Raw genomic sequence first — 18302 nt, forward strand, 5'->3', positions numbered from 1 at the left:
AAGAAAAGAAATATCATGTCCTTGAAGGTTGTAATGCTTTTTTGAAGACAACTTTTTTTTTCTGCTTCAGAACAAACCAAAAAACCTCAATCCACTGAAGACCTGGTGGGATATAATCCTTTCGCCGAGTTTGGTGGGAGAGCCCCAGGTTGTCCTCCTGTTTTTCAACCCAATCAGAAAACAGGTAGACACCATCTACACTGAATACAAACACATCACAATACACATCAACAGTAGCATCTGGAGATGGCATTTGTATTTTCTTTCTTTTGTTTTTTTCCTAAAATATTCTCCACCGACTTCCGTTGCATTCCTATGACCTTTGGACCCATGATGGAAGTTGATGAAGGATCAAAATTGAAGCGGTAGAACCGGATACAGTTTATTATCCTTGTGAAAAACACTTGCTTGCGTTACCCACACAGCAACCCGACTGCCAAGAATTCCGTCTGAGATTTGAGTATGTGATACTAGTATGCTAATATAGCCTTGAGCCTGTGAACTGAGACTTAACTCACTTCAATCTGCATACCCTCATATTTTGTGCCTTCACGCTGATCTGAGCTGTGACAGTTAGTAGTGGAGCTAAGTTAGGAAAGTTGTTACAAACTAGGCCCATTTAGAACCACCAACCCCAAAATTTGGGAGATATATTCGCTTACAGAAGATTTGATTTTGGTGGTCAAGGTCAGTCATTCATGAAAGTAGTCTAAGGCTATATCTATACTGCTACGTTACATACCAACAGGCCTGAAAATGCACATATGGTAAATGGTCTGTATTTATATCGTGCTTTTCTGGTCCTGATGACCACTTGAAGGGGCTTTTTCAATTACAGTTTTACATTCATACAGTGCATCTATACGCGCGCTCACTGAGGCCATTTGGGGTTGAGTATCTTACCTAAAAAGACATGGGCCGAAAATACCCAATCAGCATGCGCTTGTGAGTTTTCTGCTCGTCAAGAGTAAAATGCAATATGATTTCAAACTTCTCCGTTTAAGCGACTAAATTACCCAGTAATTTGGGCGCTGAATGTATCTGTAGAAAAGTTGATGCATTTCAAATGGAAATGTTGTATTTTTGATTATAACTTTGTAACTGCAAAATTGATTGTTCTAAGCGAATACATTTTGTCTTCCTCTGGCTCATGAAACTTCAGACATTCCCGCAAACCTTGCATAGCTAGAAAAAGAAGTGAACTTCTGAAATGTAAGTTTATGAATGTAGTAAGTATGTTTTCTGTCATATGACAGCAACAACCTTATTTGTTGGTTGAATGTTCTTTCTTTTGTTTCTTTAGATGCTTCAGTACACTCAGCTGGACCGCAAGACTGTCCTAAGCATCACGCTGACTGAGGAGTTACTAAGGCCTCTGTGACAGATGAGCAAGCAAACTACCCCAACTGCTCTCTCAACGTTTCGTCGTCTGCTCCCAAGTACTGCGCCTCCAAGAAGGGTTTTCTCGGCGGGCGCCACTACTGGGAAGTCGACAGGCTGCAACAACTTCTCGGCGTGGCTTAGCTTACAGCAGCATTGACGTAAAGTCCTGGTCGCCTGGGCATAGCGGCAGTCCTGGTGTGTCAGATGGTTTAGCGTCAAGCTGTCGGCGGCGCAGCCATGAAACCGTGCTGTGCAATCCCAATCCAAAGCGCGTAGAGTGTGCTGTTACTTAGATTGTGAGGCAAGGCTACATTCTTCAACGTGGCAGACAGGGCATATCCCTTCCACCTGCGGCTTACCTTTTGCTGAAGCAGTGTATCCAGCTTTCTGGATGTTCTCCAGTAGTTCATCCATTACTTTTGTGCAAGCTGTAGGGATGTGGAGTATATTGTCATAATTACACACACACGTCGGCCTTGATGTCATTACTGAAATTAATATCACAATGAATTCGTTAAACGGTTGTCTATAAATGTATGTTAAAGAAAATTGATAATTAACAAATGCAAAGAGGCGACATATTCAATATCACCAAGCTTAAAGTAGAACCATTGAGAAATGTTATTCTTTAAGTGATTGTGAGTTCAGGATGATTAGCCCCTCACTCATACCACTCTCTACACACTGTAGTTAGCTCTGCATTCAACAAATGAAATACAGGAATATATGGTTGTGGTAACTCTCCAGTAGTTTACAGAACTTGGAGTGTCACAACTGATATGGATGTGTGGAAGTCAATAATATGCACCATAGCTGAAGTCATTAGCTGTTACCATACCCTACACCAGCTGAAGTTGTGGTTTCTAAACTGGCAGAGCGTCTGTCTTTTCGGTTTGAAACATCAGATTGGATCAGTATAACTTTGCATGTCCTGCGTCAAGGTGACTAATGCGCCGTGTTTGCCCACAACTTTAACAGAACACACACAACTTCCTGTGCACTTGCTGTACAGCGTGCTTGTGCCTGTGTTAACCCTGAAGACTAATTATTACACACTGTAGAGTGGTGATGAATAAAGAAGTGAATTCATCACACATGTCAGTCCAGTGTTGTGAAATTAAGTCTGCAGGTGAAAGGATTGATAGTTTTGGACTGAGGCAGTCTAAGTTATAGGTCTGGGTCATGCAGCAAAAGATTTTGTGACACTGACTTTTTTCCCTATCAGTCGATATTGAGTCATTTCTAGCGACCGTAAGGATTCAGTTTGTGAAAATGGCATCTGTGTGGACTGCAAAATAGGAAAAGATAAAGACTACAACTTGTCAGTACAAATTCTTACAAATGTGTACAGAACTTGGAGTGTCACTCATGTATTCCATTTATTCAACTGAAAGCAGAACATCATGTGTGTTCAACTCTATTTTTGAGCATGTCTTCTATAGGTCTGCCATGTGACTGGATAGAAAAAGCTGTTTCTGTGATGCGATCCGATGTACCCAAGCCATCTACAGACAGCATATTGAAGTGGTTGATTTTCATATATTTTTTTTTTTTCATCGTAGCCGGTAAGTTAAAGTTAAGATGTGTTGTGGATATATTGTATCCCCTGGCTCTATCTGCCCACGTCTTCAACTCTCTGACTTGTTTGGTTGATGAGACCAGAAGTCACATAGACTCTGGTTTTTACATTCTGACAGCTCTCCTATGGTTTTCAATTGTTTTAATGTCAGGTTCCCTTCATTGGTGGAGTTTGATTTAGGTAATAATGAGAGAGAGAGAGAGAGGAGGGGATAATCAGCAATGGTCCTTGTTTAGATTTAAACTTTGGATGTGGTTTACTCCATGGAAATTAAATGCTATACTGTTTTGTGGTAAGCACGTCAGAATGCTCTCTTGGCTTTTCGTTATGTGGCAGGGAGGTGGTAAGACATTCAGTTTCATATGGGTGAATAATGTTTTGGGTTGATTTAAAGGCTTCATCCATACTACTATGTTGTTGTTTGAAAACACCTCCACTCTGTTAAGGAGACATCTGGCTTCCACACTGCTCTAGTGTTTAAGCAGCCAAAAGCAGAAGTTTGGAAGCTGCTGACTGTTTTAGTCTGAAAACTCAGGATGGCGTTTTGGTCTGGATGGGTAGAAATGGAGAATCTCTTAACTGCTTGCTGATCGGGCTGTCGGTCAAGATGTAGCCTTCACTGATGTGTCAGCTCCTATAGCACGCAAGTGACATTTAGTGGCTTATTTGCCTGTTGTGGCACCAAAGTGGTTGTATTGTGCCTCTGGATCACTTGAAATCAAAAGCTTGTGAAATTTCATCCTGTTGATGCTAAATGCTGTGAAACCAAAATTGGCATCAGCAGTAGACATCTACATACACATCATTACTGCAGCACATGAGCAGTGAGGTTGGAACATGGTTCCAGGCTAAGTACTAACTTCTCTGCACTAAATAGGTGCTGAAGACTGCATTGTCTGATTGAACTGATAAGTGAGCCAAGGTTCCAGATACTTGATGGCCACTGTTGTGAATCAGTCAGTTCACTGTTAGTCAATTGAAAAGATCTCATGAGCATTGTGCCAGTGCACTTCAGGTATAGACCTTTATTTATTAGGTCACCTGCACCGACATTAAAGCTCCATGCCTCACTGCACTCCTTTGCTGTGGCATGTCTTCACAATGGTACAGATGACACGACAACCTATGGGAGAGCTTTACCACAGCTTATAAGTCCTCATATTGTTGACGCCCGGATAAGCTAAAATAATATGCATTGCATGGGTGTCGGGATCAGGGGAATCGAGAATATGTTTGTTTGTTTGCAACATGTGTCAGTATACTGGACTTAACTTTAGACAGCACACAGTTTGAGTGGACAGTGAATCGGCCTGTCTGTAATCCTTGTATGTTTAATTTCCCTGTGCTCGCTGTCTGTGAAACGGGTAAAATGTTAAGTCCAGGTTCATGAACTACAGTCATATCTGTGGTGATTTGATTAAGTCGACCCAACAGGAGTTAGAGTAAATATAGTTGTGTATATGACAGTCTTAAAATGCAAAAAAGGAATTGTATCACATTTACTTTCATTAACATTTTTGTTACAAATTAATAAATGTTCTTTTCTCTCTAACATGGTCTTTCTCTGTAATAAAGTGATTTAAGAAACAGACCTACATTTTAGAAATATGTTTGCTCCTTTCTTATCTACAGATGACATCATCAATATTCAGTGAAGAAATATACCATTCACAGAAATGATCAGTTGAAGCAGTGTGCGACAAAGTATCTGTAATCAGAGCTCCTGGTACTTTGTGGCTACCTACTGTAATTTAAATAAAACCATCTAGAACTGGAGCAGTGTCCTTTCTAAACCTGTCTGTTTGTAATCGTCTGTTTGGCCTGTGGTGATGCTGGCAGCAGTTTTCTTTCTGGAGCTGTAAAGTGACTGCAGTAATTGAGCTGCGGCATAAAGACCAGCTGCAGGACTCTGAAGCTGCTGCTGAAATATTAACCTGTTAATTCAAAGTTCAATTGGAATTCAACTCATGCACAAAGCCCCAAGTTGAATCAGTTGCAGCTGTGTTTTGAAGTTGAGCCATCACTGCTACAGAGCGCTGGTTGTCCGTTTATTCCAAAGTGTATTCATACTGTACGACATAGCACCTCGAGCCGTTAACAATTACACATGCCAAGTGTAGAAGACAATAAAGTTTAACAGTTGTCAAGATAGGCAAGCCACATTCAGAGATTTCTGGATTAGATGACAGATACAACATTACAGGCCCTCCCACACAGTCTCCAAGCCCCTCCTCCTTTCCACTCCTTGCACTGGAGCAGGCAGGTAACCACAGCAACAAAACAACAACATGGAGAAACTCCACCTGGCTCTTATTGGTATGGTTTAGAAATAGCTTTGGATTCTTCCAAATTGCATTTCTAACCGTGGGTAGATCTGATGAGTCCATTTTTTTGTTCTTGTTCTACCATCCGTATACTATTCTTGTGAATGTTTCTTCTGCACCTTTAAAAGGCCAGTATGCCGTTGGAAGGTGAATGTATTTTCAGAAATGGAATATAAAATAATCCCAGCTGATGTTTGTATCATCACGTGTAATGACCTAAATTGTACGAATTGAAGTTTTCTTTAACTTGAGCCCTTTATATTTAAAAACATATTTTCAATACAATAATTTACATCAGGAGCAGGTCCTCTCACTATCCTACCCCGAACCTCTACCAGGTCGAGGTTAAAGGTTAAGTTAAGTCTACCTTAACCTAAATCTAACCCTGAACTTAACACAGCTATTGTTCCCAATTGAACAAACAGACGTCCCCAGATTAACTGGTCTTTCATGTAGAGTGTTTTCTTAACAGACAATTGCCCACACAGAGTTTTTATCAGTATGGTCTAAATCTAATTCGCCTGCTGACTACCTGACTACATGTACCAATGAGGTGGAAGTGATCCGCTAGCACTAAAGGTAAGCCAAGTGAAGGTTAGAGGAATAAGTATTTACTTTTTAAATGATCGTGTCCGTGTAGAGGAAAGTATGCCTGGTGTCAATAACAGAAGTTGTTCTTTTTAAAACATGGATTACTCATTTGATCGTCTCTGAAGATACAGTATTAATGGACACCTACCTGACTACATATGCTTTCTTTTACAATGCGAAATAGTCATTGGGAATTTTACAGGATGTTAGTTTGAATTCTTGCTGCTCGTCTGTCAGATGTCTAATGCTCTCTGTGATCACGTGACCATTTCTCCATGATGTGGATAGTAAAAGTGTTCCCTACTACCCTATGAAGAACTGGAAGAGAATACAGTAGGAATAATATCATGAGACGTTTACGAGTCGTGGCTATCAGTAACTAAATTACTGCTTTATCTGTGACCATATAAAGTAGCGTACTATTTATCACACACACACACACACACACACACACACACACACACACACACTCTTCTAAGTTTCGTTTCTCCCTGCAGCGGCTCTGAGCTCTCGTCATGGCACGCTGGAGCCAGTGTGACTTGTCTCTCATGAGTCTGGAGGATGAGCTGACCTGCAGCATCTGCTCTCAGCCCCTTTGAATGTCCAGTGACCATCCTGCCCGGACTGCTTCTGGGGCTGCCTGCTCACCACCTGGACAGACCCTACAGATGTCCCCAGTGTGGGACCCTCTTCACACCAAGCCCGGAGGCTGAAGAAAAACACAGTCCTCAGCACCGTGGTGGGGACCTTAAACCTGAGGAGGGTCAGGAGCGAGGTGAGCATGTTAGCAGAGATGGAACCAGGAAGAGACCAAGGAAGAGGCTGTCATACGCTGTGACACCTGTATGGAAGCAGAGGCGGCCAGCACCTGCCTCACCTGCACTGGCCTCTCTTTCTGCGAGGAGCACCTGCGTCCTCACCAGGAGAACCCCGGTGTTCCGTCTCCACCAGCTGGTGGGCAGTGAGGACCTGTTGGAGCACTTGTGCCCGGACCACCACAAGCTGATGGATCTCTTCTGCAGCTAGCATGTCCGCCCCATCTGCAGCCTCTGTCTCCTTTCAAAACCACAAAGGCTGCCTCTTCACTTCTCATGAGGAGCAGAGGGAAGCTCAAAGAGGTCACGTGTGTCTCACTTTCCCTTGAGGACCACCTTACCCAACCTAATCAAATTTATCTATATAGCCCATATTCACAAATCAACATTTTAACAAGTGAGGCTTCCTCTGCCCTTAACACTTATTAAATAATTCTCATTTATCTGTTATCCAGCAACACAAGTACTCTGATTTGATTTGAAATAAAGTTAAGCTTGTTTAGTTACAACATTGAAGAAATCAGTTCAACTTGTTTCCAGGGGGAACTCAAAATTCTCATATCAAATATTAACATTCTAGTCCTTTTTAAGAAAAAAAAAACACATTCTGAAAGGGATACTCTGTTAACACTATGAAGTTTGTGCTTAACCCAATAATAAAATCCGTCAGTGGAAGTGACACTTTGTGAACTGTGTTTGTGTGTCAAATCAATATATAATGTTTCTCTGTTTGTAGTGGACCTGAAGGACAAGTTGGAGTTTCTTAATACAAAAGATTGTGCATAATGAGACCATTATGCTATAAAATGAGGGACATGGAGGGGAATGTTGAAGTATGTTTGTTTTTGAAATTTACTATTTAAAAACAGTTGCATGTTGTAGGAATTTAGTGTCCTTATTGTCCAAAAGGGTACATAGTTACATTATGTCTTTGTTTCTAATGCAAATGCTGTCAGATCTTTTTGATAGATTAAACAAATTATGTATGTTTATGTTGCCTTCAAAACTCACTCAGTATGTTTTTAACCCTTGTGTTCTGGGTGGAGTATTGGAAGTGTGTGTGTGTCTGTGTGTGTGTGTGTGTGTGCGTGCGTGCGTGAGTGCGTTCGTGTGATCATAACCGCAAGCCCTGGCAGTCAGGAGTTAGGGTTAGAGGTGACCCAAGGATTGTCATTATCCAATTCTCTGGGGTAGTGAGACCAATGGATTGTCATTCTCGATTGTCATGGGAAGGTCATTTAGACCCCCAGAGAGGCGCTATGTGGTGCTCTGTAGGAGTCATTAGACCCCTACTAGTTAATTGGGAAATCAAGGGGAGTACATTAGACCCACATATAAGTCTCCAATTTTGCCACTCTCTCACGGACCATGGCACGATGTCGAAATCAGGGCGTTTCACCAGAGAACAGGTTCTCCAACAGCTATTCTCCCAGCAACCATCCTCTGAACCCGGAAGAGGGCCTTGAAAGAGCCAGACCGAGCGGACGGACAAGAGATGGAGAAGCAGACAGAAAAGCAGACCGAGAAGAGACAGAGAGGACGGAGACGGAGACAGAGACGGAGACAGGCGATGGCGAAAGGCCGAGGCGATGGCGGCGACTCACGAGGCGGCCGGCGGTGGCGGGGAACTGACCAGTGTGTGATGCTTCTACAGATTCGTACATCCTTTGAAGAGAAGAAGAAGAAGGGAGAGGACAAGACCACGCGACACCACCACCACGGACTAAGTGAAGAGACCTTCCCCTCAAGAAACGGGAAATAACATGGTCGAGTATGGCCGAAGGAGGGCCTCTCCTCCTCCTCCTCCTCCTCCCTCCTCCTCTTCCTCCTCCTCTGCTGCGGCTCAAAGCGGGAGTCCTCCGGGGCCCCACGATCCTGTGACGTCCACAGCACCGGTGACACAAGCTGACATTCCACCTGTTCATCACACCGACGGTAGAGAACATCATCCTGGAGATGACCGAATCGGGAGGTAAATCGAAATACGGTGACGAATGGAAAGGATGGGCCGAGACCGACCTGCGCGCCTACGTGAGGCTGCTGATCTTGGCCCAGTGTGCAGGTCCCAAAGCGAGGCTGCACCGCCAGCCTGTGGGGGCGAGGCGGCGGGCGTGTTCGTCCGCGATGCCCTAAACTCTTCACCACATTACACACCAGACTGCTGCGCTTGACGACCGCGAGGCGAGGCGCGAGGCCAGGCCACGGACAAATTGGCGGCCGTGCCGAGAGGGTCTGGGGCCAGCGTGGGTGTCGCGGCTTCTAGCACCTCTACAACCCCGGGGCCCGAGTGACCGTGGGCGAGCAACTGGTTCCGTTCAGAGGTTAGTCTTTTTTTTATATTATTATTTTGTTATGTTATATTAGTTATGTTATGTTATGTTATGTTATGTAGATGGCGGGCTCACTGGTGCAAGTCCTCATCTCATCTCCTCTCATCTCTTCTCCTCCTGTTTTCTCCCTAGGCAGTGTCCATTCCGTCAGTACATGCCCAGCAAGCCGGCGAAATCTGGAGGATCAAGTCGTAGGTGGCCTGCGATGCGAAATCAAGCTGCGCTTGGAAGATGCAAGTGTACACACGAGCCGACGGGCCTTAGAGACGGAAACCGGGATTGGGTGAGTGCTCGATGTAATGGAGGGACTGCAGTCGTGGCGTCACGTGCGACAATTACTTCCACCTCCCTACGAACTCAAATGCAGCTCCTGGGAGAGGAAGCTCCGTGGTCCGCACTGTTCGGAAGAACAAACCAGGCTCCCGGCCAGTGTTGCCTCGCTGATCCAAAGGAAGAGTGTTCTCATCCAAGTTTGCATTCACGCCTGCCACTCTTGTGTCCTACATCCCCAAGAAAACAGGAACATGGTGCTCCTAGGCCTGGCACCCCTGAGGCCGACATCCCAGCGACCACGAGGGGCCAGAGCCGGTCATTGTCTGGACTACAACCGCAACAAGGTGGCGTGGACAACCTGAACAAGGAGTGATCCAGAGCGTGCAGCTGCAGGAGGATGGCGGCGCGCTGGCCCCCTGGTTGTCTTTCACAACATTCTAGCGTCTCTGCCTCGCGCCGTGCCTGGAGAGATCAACCCAGACTGGATGCCGGGCCATGGAACAGCAGAGGTGTTCCTAAGGCAGCTGGGAAGGCTCGTGACTCCGTTCTTAGCATGTGAGACGCATCCCCGCGCGGAGCCGCATCCCCGCACGGACGCGTCCACCGCAGTTGTGAAGGCTAAGCGCCGCCACCGCCGCCGCCGCACAGAGGCTGTTGACTGCGACCTCTCGGCCGGACTCGGCCTCCTCATAGCCTTAGCAGCAGCCCCGCTCGGGCGGTAAAAGAGATGTCAAGATATACCCCAGGAAAAAGGACTGTAAGAGCTCACCATGTAACAAATACATCTGCAAGGGCTGCTCACGTGTCTATTGCGCTACGTGTGCGTCCTAATATGGGGTGGGCTATGTGAGGGGGCCAACAGCCGGGGGAAGCAGGGACAACACAAGGGTTATATATAGACTATATTTCATCTTGCTAAAATTCTTTGTTGATGAAACACATCTTTTCAGCAAGTTTTTGCAAGTTAAATATAGTAAGTTTGTTATACTTTAAATTTCTTAAATGTTATATTTCCCAAAATAAGCATCTGTAAACAATATTCAGAATTATCATAAACAGAGTCATTCAATGCACTTTAAAGGAAATAAAAGTACAGATCAAGCTTAAGAAAACATTCAAAGTTGTAAAACATAAAAACATTGCAACAAAAGAACAAATGATAAAACATATAATGTATGAATTTAAGTACGTAATTGGGTGAGTTAATTGAAGGCACTGGAAAATAGAGCTGTGTTTGAGTACACCTTTTTTAAAGCAGGTTATGCTTGGGGGCAGATTTGATATCAACTGGGAGCTGTTCCAGCAGGGGGCAGCACATTCCTAATGCAATATTACCCCATTTTGTTTCAACTCTAGCTGACTAGCTCCTGCTGGTCTGAGAGACCTTTTTAGGTTTATAAACATCGAATATTTTAGGAACGGCGGTTGGGCCCTGAGCATTTAAAGGGGACATATCATGAAAATTCCACTTTGTTAGTGCTTCTACACGTTAATGTGGGTATCTGGCATGTCTACCAACCCCAAAACTCAGGAAAAAAAACACTCGCGCGTTTTGTAATGGTTCCTCTAAGTCAGAAACGTCATGCTTGAGTGACTGGAATGAGCTTCCTGTGTACTGTGTCGTCACAATCCTGGAAGTCTCCTACATGTGTAGCCCACCCCCACCTCATCCCCCACTGGGTCGCGGGTTACGGGCCTTGTGAGCTGCGAACAGCGCCAGCGCCCGTTCTCCAGCACGCAACCGCCTGGCTGTTCTGGACTGACATTTCTCCATGGTCAGCCCCATAGACTGTATATATAAGGTCAGCCCGCGATTCTGCTTTCTCCGCTTGTTGTTGTACCGTTGAATGTCGGGGTCGGGGGTAAATGATGGTCTTCATAGCCCCCACCTCTCTTTCTCTCTCTGTCTGTCTGCTTGTGTGCTTGTAGTGGATGGGCAGAGGGGGACGTTAATTATGTGATTGGGAAAGTTAAAACTCCAGGACAGCAGAAGGGAATACAAAGTATAGGATGCATATTTGATAATTTATATCATATAAAATATGTAATTTATATCGTTTAAAATCATGGGGGAGAGGGGAGGGGGAGCTGGCTCATTAGCATTAAAGGAACAGGCACTCAGCAGTCACTCTGTGGAGGGCTGTTTTAGACAGGGTAAAAAGAGGTGTGTTTGGAAATGATCCTTGTGGTATTTTGACCAAAGTATGTTACAGACATTTCATTAAGACCCCAAGGAACCATATCAACTTGTGGTAAAATGGGCATACAATATCCCTTCATGTCTTTTGGTAAATAAGTAAGACTTATGAACACAGTCCTGCTAGCTAACTGGAGGCAGTGAACACACCTGAAATTTGAGAATATGTTCTCTTATTTTATTTAGAACTCTAACCAAACAACATTCTAAATCAGTTGCAGCTGTCTATTGGTCTTTTGGGAGGCCAGTGAAGAGCATTGTAATGTTAAGTCTGGAGCATAAAATGCATGAATAAGTTTCCAAATGTCTCTTTTAGGCTTTAAAAGCTCTCACTTTATATAGTTTTGAAATGTCAAAAAATGTAATTAAAATCTCTATTCATAATAACACAGGGTGTTAGCATGGAGTTGAAGTCTTAAATGCTCCAGGTAGGTAGGCACCAAGTTCCAACCTTCTGTCCTTGGTCCCAAATGGAAGTTTGCTGTCTGGCTCTAAATGGTGGAATGAGCTCCCCATGGACATCCGGACATCAGAAGTTTACATCTTCCACTTGCAAACTAAAAACCACACTCTTCAACTATACCTTGAATACAATTTTCAAACTAACAATTTAGTAGCACTTAAATGACACTTACTTATAGGCTTTGTAGTTTGGCTTTTGAAGAAATAGTACTTTCTTGATTCTTGTTGTTCTGGAGTTTGTACCCTCATGGTTTAGATGCACTTATTGTAAGTCGCTTTGGATAAAAGCATCAGCTAAATGTAATGTAATACAAAGTATTCTTAGTATTAAAATAGTAAGTATTGGAGTATTACAGTTTCAGTGAATGTGGTATTAGCAAAAACCATGTGTGTCTTCAAGTAGTTATAGATTTGACTAATAACCACTTTATAAATAACCTTGCCTGTGATTACGATGTTTGAAATAGGTATATAAATACTACAACTGCTAAGTGCAAGAAGCGTCACAGTTTCTTTTCAGGAGTTATTGCAATAATGTCATACTATAAACATGAGCTTGATGACTCTTCCACATGCTGCAGCCTTACTTGAGAGATGCCATTATTAGTAATTCAGCCGGTATCTCCATGTTTAAAGTAACAGAATATGGAATATGCATTCCCCTTATTTTGTCTGACTGCTGTTTTGCCCTTTCATACTGATCTGTTCATAGGAATGCTATCTTGGTCCCTCAAGGTCCCAGCCGCCAACAAGAAGCGTTGGTAGTCGAGTATCAAGATGCAGCTTGTTGACTCAAGAGAGCATTACTCTGAATGCAGTGGATCGAGGAGGTGGAGACTGGTGAAACCAAATTGAAGCTTCTCATGAAGAAATTAAGCTGAGAACATCGACCACATGAGTGGGTCTAAAGAATATATCAACAATCTGCTTAGTCAGTATGAAACACTGAAAACCCTTCTTGCAGGTTAGGCGATCACACTGTAACAATCGGGCTTATGTTGATCTTATTACTAAAACAATTCAGGAGCTATTGTGACACTATTTATCAAGGCCTGGTTAAGTGAGAAAATGTTGTTGTCAGAGTCTTTAAACCCAGCCTTTGTAAAGTATTAAACAGAAACTCAAATGTATGCAACACCAAATTTATTAGAACCCTCCCCCAAACTTAGGGTCTGAAAATAAATAAATGTCCACTTAAATATCAATAAGGTAAATCCAAAGGGAAAAATGTCTTTAGGCAGCTCAGCTCATTCTATGGAAAATGTCCACAAAAGAGAAAAAAATCATTAAGGTCCTCATCATAATGCAAAAGAAATATAACTCAGGAAACAGAATGCATTGCAAAACAAAAGCCCAAAAAGGATAGAACTAGCCAGGATAGCAGAGAAACAATGAATAGGAGTCAACAAAGAGTTGAGGAGAGGCCTTCTGGCAAGTAGTTATAGTCCTTCACTTGCACTGTATTCTAAAATGCCAAACTTCCTCTCACCGAACAAGGACAGTGAAGGCAACATGATACACACATTGCTATGGTGACTCAGTTACTCAGGGCTCCTGACTGTTTAAAAGAAAGAATCGCCATTATAGGACATCATATAGAAATACCGGAGTAGCGGGAATTTTGTGCTTATATGCTCCCAGACTCCTCAGACAGGAGTGTGGGTTTACACACACACACTAATACCATTTATCACAATTTCTGTGACAATGTATCATCCAACAAAATGTGTTATCGCAGAGGCCTACCTTAATAGAGTGAATCAAATCAGAAATAAGTAACAAATCGAGATCTTCACAGATTTCTGCAGCGAACTAAATACATGAAATCCTGCCTGGGCCTACTGCACCCTCACCTTAATGCTCTGTAGATTTTTTGTGAATGCGTATAGATGCAGAATCTACTGCATTCTTTGTGTAAAGGCAAACTCCGTAGAAAAAGCAGACCCCGTTATTGCAGACATTATCCGGAGTTCATAATAAACAACTGAAGAAACTTGTCAGTTTCATATATTGTTTGTGTGTATGAATTCAACTCAGGCCTGGGTCATTTTCCACATTATATATAATAGCTATAGCTTAATCTTGACCCTTTTGGAGAAAAGCTAGGGTCCATCAAGAAAACCACATTGTGTTCCTCTCCTCACAGGTGTCATGTAACCTGCCTGCAGCTGCTAACTCTGGCCCTTACACCTCAGATCCCACCTGGACTCCAAGAAGGTGATAATGGCAAGCCTTTGCTGCCCGACCTTAAAGGAGCACCTGGCTGAGCCTGTTTAAACAGCCTGTGAGTCAGACTGTAACTAAATTAAACCAGGTGAATATGCATTTTAACAGTTGGAAGATGCATTAAGAAAGTATACTGAAATCAGTTGTGTACAATTTGGTTGCAGAAATTAACACTGACATTGCTTTAATCAAAACAGTTGTAGTTTATTTTGGAGTAAATATTGTAGATATTTATTATATAAAAAGTTCAGAAATGTGTCCACTTAAATTTGAATTTACTCAACAACTGCTCATCCAATCAATGTCAAAGTTATTGGGTGTGTCCTGGTTTCTGGTCCTGATGACCACTTGAAGGGCTTTTCAGTACAGTTTTACATTCATACAGTGCATCTATGTGCAGCACTTTCACTATGAGGCCATTTGGGGTTGAGTATCTTGCCCAAAAGACATGGACGAAAATACCCAATCAGCATGCGGTTGTGAGTTTTCCGTCATAGTTTCCAAACATCTCAGTTTCTGCTCGTCAAGAGTAAAATGCAGCCGCAGAGTTTTCAAACTTCTCCGTTTTAACGACTAAAATTCTGCAGTAATTTGGACGCCAGATGTATCTGTATTAAAGTTGATGCATTTTCAAATGGAAATGTTGTATTTTTGATTGTAACTTTGTAACTGCAAGGTGATTATTCTAAAACGAATACATTTTTGTCTTCCTCTAATGTAGAAACTTCAGACATTCCCGCAAACCTTGCATGTGCAGAAAAAAGAAGTGAACTTCTGAAATGTAAGTTTATGAATGTAGTAAGTATGTTTCTGTCATATGACAGCAGCAACCTTATTTGTTGGTTGAATGTTCTTTCTTTTGTTTCTTTTTAGATGCTTCAGTACTCACACTGGACCGCAAGACTGTCCACAAACGCATCACGCTGACTGAGGAGTTTACTAAGGCCTCTGTGACAGATGAGCAAGCAAACTACCCCAACTGCTCTCAACGTTTCGTCGTCTGCTCCCAAGTACTCGCCTCCAAGGGTTTCTCGAGCGGGCGCCACTACTGGGAAGTCCGACTGAGCTGCAACAACTTTATCGGCATTGGCTTGGCTTACAGCAGCATTGACCGTAAAGGTCCCACCAGTCGCCTGGGCCGCAACGCCCAGTCCTGGTGTGTCGAATGGTTTAACGTCAAGCTGTCCGCTTGGCATAACAGCCATGAAACCGTGCTGTGCGATCCCAATCCAAAGCTCGTAGGTGTGCTGTTAGATTGTGAGGGGGGCAAGGCTACATTCTTCAACGTGGCAGACAGGGCATATCCCTTCCACACGTTTGACTTACCTTTTGCTGAAGCAGTGTATCCAGCTTTCTGGATGTTCTCCAGTGGTTCATCCATTACTTTGTGCAAGCTGTAGGGATGTGGAGTATATTGTCATAATTACACACACACACAATCAGCCCCTTGATGTCATTACTGAAATTAATATCACAATAGTTACGTTAAACAGTTTGTCTATAAATGTATGTTAAAGAAAATTGATAATTAACAAATGTAAGAGGCCGACATGCTTCAATAGCCTCCAAACTTAAAAGTAGAACCATTGAGAAATGTTATTCTTTAAGTGATTGTGAGGTTTCAGGATGATTAGCCTCACTCATACCACTCTCTACACACTGTGGTTAGCTCTGCATTCAACAAATGAAATACAGGAATATATGGTTGTGGTAACTCTCCAGTAGTTTACAGAACTTGGAGTGTCACAACTGATATGGATGTGTGGAGTCAATAGCATGCCATAGCTGAAGTCATTAGCTGTTACCATACCCTACACCAGCTGAAGTTGTGGTTCTAAACTAGCAGAGCGTCTGTCTTTTTCGGTTTAAGAAACATCAGATTGGATCAGTATAACTTGCATGTCCTGCGTCCAAGGTGACTAATGCACTTAAGTGTTTCTTACAACTTTAACAGAACACACACAACTTCCTGTGCACTTGCTGTACAGCGTGCTTGTGCCTGTGTTAACCCTGAAGACTAAATATTACACACTGTAGAGTGGTGATGAATAAAGAAGTGAATTCATCACACATGTCAGTCCAGTGTTGTGAAATTAAGTCTGCAGGTGAAAGGATTGATAGTTTTGGACTGAGGCAGTCTAAGTTTCATATTGGTGAATAATGTTTTGGGTTGATTTAAAGGCTTCATCCATACTACTATGTTGTTGTTTGAAAACACCTCCACTCTGTTAAGGAGACATCTGGCTTCCACACTGCTCTAGTGTTTAAGCAGCCAAAACAGAAGTTTGGAAACGCTGCTGGCCTGTTTTAGTCTGAAAACTCCAGGATGGCGTTTTAGTCTGGATGGGTAGAAATGGAGAATCTCTTAACTGCTTGCTGATCGGGGCTGTCGGTCAAGATGTAGCCTTCACTGATGTGTCCGGCTCCTATAACACTGGTGACATTTAGTGGCTTGTTGCCTGTTGTGGCACCAAAGTGGTTGGCCATTGTGCCTACGGATCACTTGAAATCAAAGCTTGTTCATCCTGTTGATGCTAAATGCTGTGAAACCAAAAATTGGCATCAGCAGTAGACATCTACATACACATCATTACTGCAGCACATGAGCAGTGAGGTTGGAACATGGTTCAGGCTAAGTACTAACTTCTCTGCACTAAATAGGTGCTGAAGACTGCATTGTCTGATTGAACTGATAAGTGAGCCAAGGTTCAGATATGATGGCCACTGTTGTGAATCAGTCAGTTCACTGTTGGTCAATTGAAAAGATCTGTGAGCATTGTGCCAGTGCACTTCAGGTATGGACCTTTATTTATTGGGTCACCTGCCGACATTAAAGGCTCCATGCCTCACTGCACTGTTTGCTGTGGCATGTCTTCACAATGGTACAGATGGCTTTGACAACCTATGGAGAGCTTTACCACAGCTTTACTCAACTCCTCATATTGTGTTGACACTTCGGACCAAGCTAAAATAATATGCATTGCATGGGTGTCGGGGATCAGGGGAATCGAGGGGCTTATGTTTGTTTGTTTGCAACATGTGTCCCAGTGTACTGGACTTAACTTTAGACAGCACACAGTTTGAGTGGACAGTGAATCGGCCTGTCTGTAATCCTTGTATGTTTAATTTCCCTGTGCTCGCTGTCTGTGAAACGGGTAAAATGTTAAGTCCAGGTTCATGAACTACAGTCATATCAGAGTAAATATAGTTGTGTATATGACATGTAAATGATATATCACATTTACTTTCATTAACATTTTTGTTACAAATTAATAAATGTTCTTTTCTCTCTAACATGGTCTTTTCTCTGTAATAAAGTGATTTAAGAAACAGACCTACATTTTAGGAAATATGTTTTGCTCCTTTCTTATCTACAGATGACATCATCAATATTCAGTCGAAGAAATATACCATTCACAGAAATGATCAGTTGAAGCAGTGTGCGACAAAGTATCTGTAATCAGAGCTCCTGGTACTTTGTGGCTACCTACTGTAATTTAAATAAAAACCATCTAGAACTGGAGCAGTGTCCTTTCTAAACCTGTCTGTTTGTAATCGTCTGTTTGGCCTGTGGTGATGCTGGCAGCAGTTTTCTTTCTGAAACTGTAAAAGTGACCTGCAGTAATTGAGCTACGGCATAAAGACCAGCTGCAGGACTCTGAAGCTGCTGCACAGAGAGCTGTTAACCTGTTAATTCAAAGTTCAGTGGAATTCAACTCGGCACACAAAACCCCAAATTGGAGAATCAGTTGTAGCTGTGTTTGAGACTGAGCCATCACTGCTACAGAGCGCTGGTTGTCCGTTTATTCAAAGTGTATTCATACTGTACGACACTGCACTTCCTCGAGCCGTTAACAATACACATGCCAAGTGTGAAGACAATAAGTTTAACAGTTGTCAAGATAGGCAAGCCACATTCAGAGATTTCTGGAATTAGATGACAGATACAACGTACAGGCCCCTCCCACACAGTCTCCAAAGCCCCTCCTCCCCTTTCCACTCCTTACACTGCAGAGCAGGCAGGTAACCACAGCAACAAAAACAACAACATGGAGAAACTCCACCTGGCTCTTATTGGTGGTTTAGAAATAGCTTTGGATTCTTCCAAATTGCATTTCTAGC

General features: G+C 42.9%; 1 protein-coding gene across 2 annotated transcripts in view; it reads left to right on the top strand.

The window, feature by feature from the left end:
* The window catches only part of LOC118120028 (E3 ubiquitin/ISG15 ligase TRIM25), a 37907-nt gene that overhangs the window by 6231 nt on the left and 13374 nt on the right, over positions 1-18302 (top strand). The window contains exons 6-7 of one of the 2 annotated variants that reach the window (XR_007034819.1): positions 14902-14961; positions 15054-17353. Coding sequence is in view for 1 of the 2 variants with exons in the window: in XM_047343005.1 (XP_047198961.1) it covers positions 14902-14961; positions 15054-15580 (587 nt within the window). In the remaining variant the exon portion in view is untranslated. Of the gene's footprint in view, positions 1-14901; positions 14962-15053; positions 17704-18302 lie in introns of those variants that run through there. The other variant, XM_047343005.1, reaches the window with a different exon arrangement.

This window comes from Hippoglossus stenolepis, chromosome 2 (genome assembly GCF_022539355.2).
Source record: "Hippoglossus stenolepis isolate QCI-W04-F060 chromosome 2, HSTE1.2, whole genome shotgun sequence".
NCBI lineage: Eukaryota > Metazoa > Chordata > Actinopteri > Pleuronectiformes > Pleuronectidae > Hippoglossus > Hippoglossus stenolepis.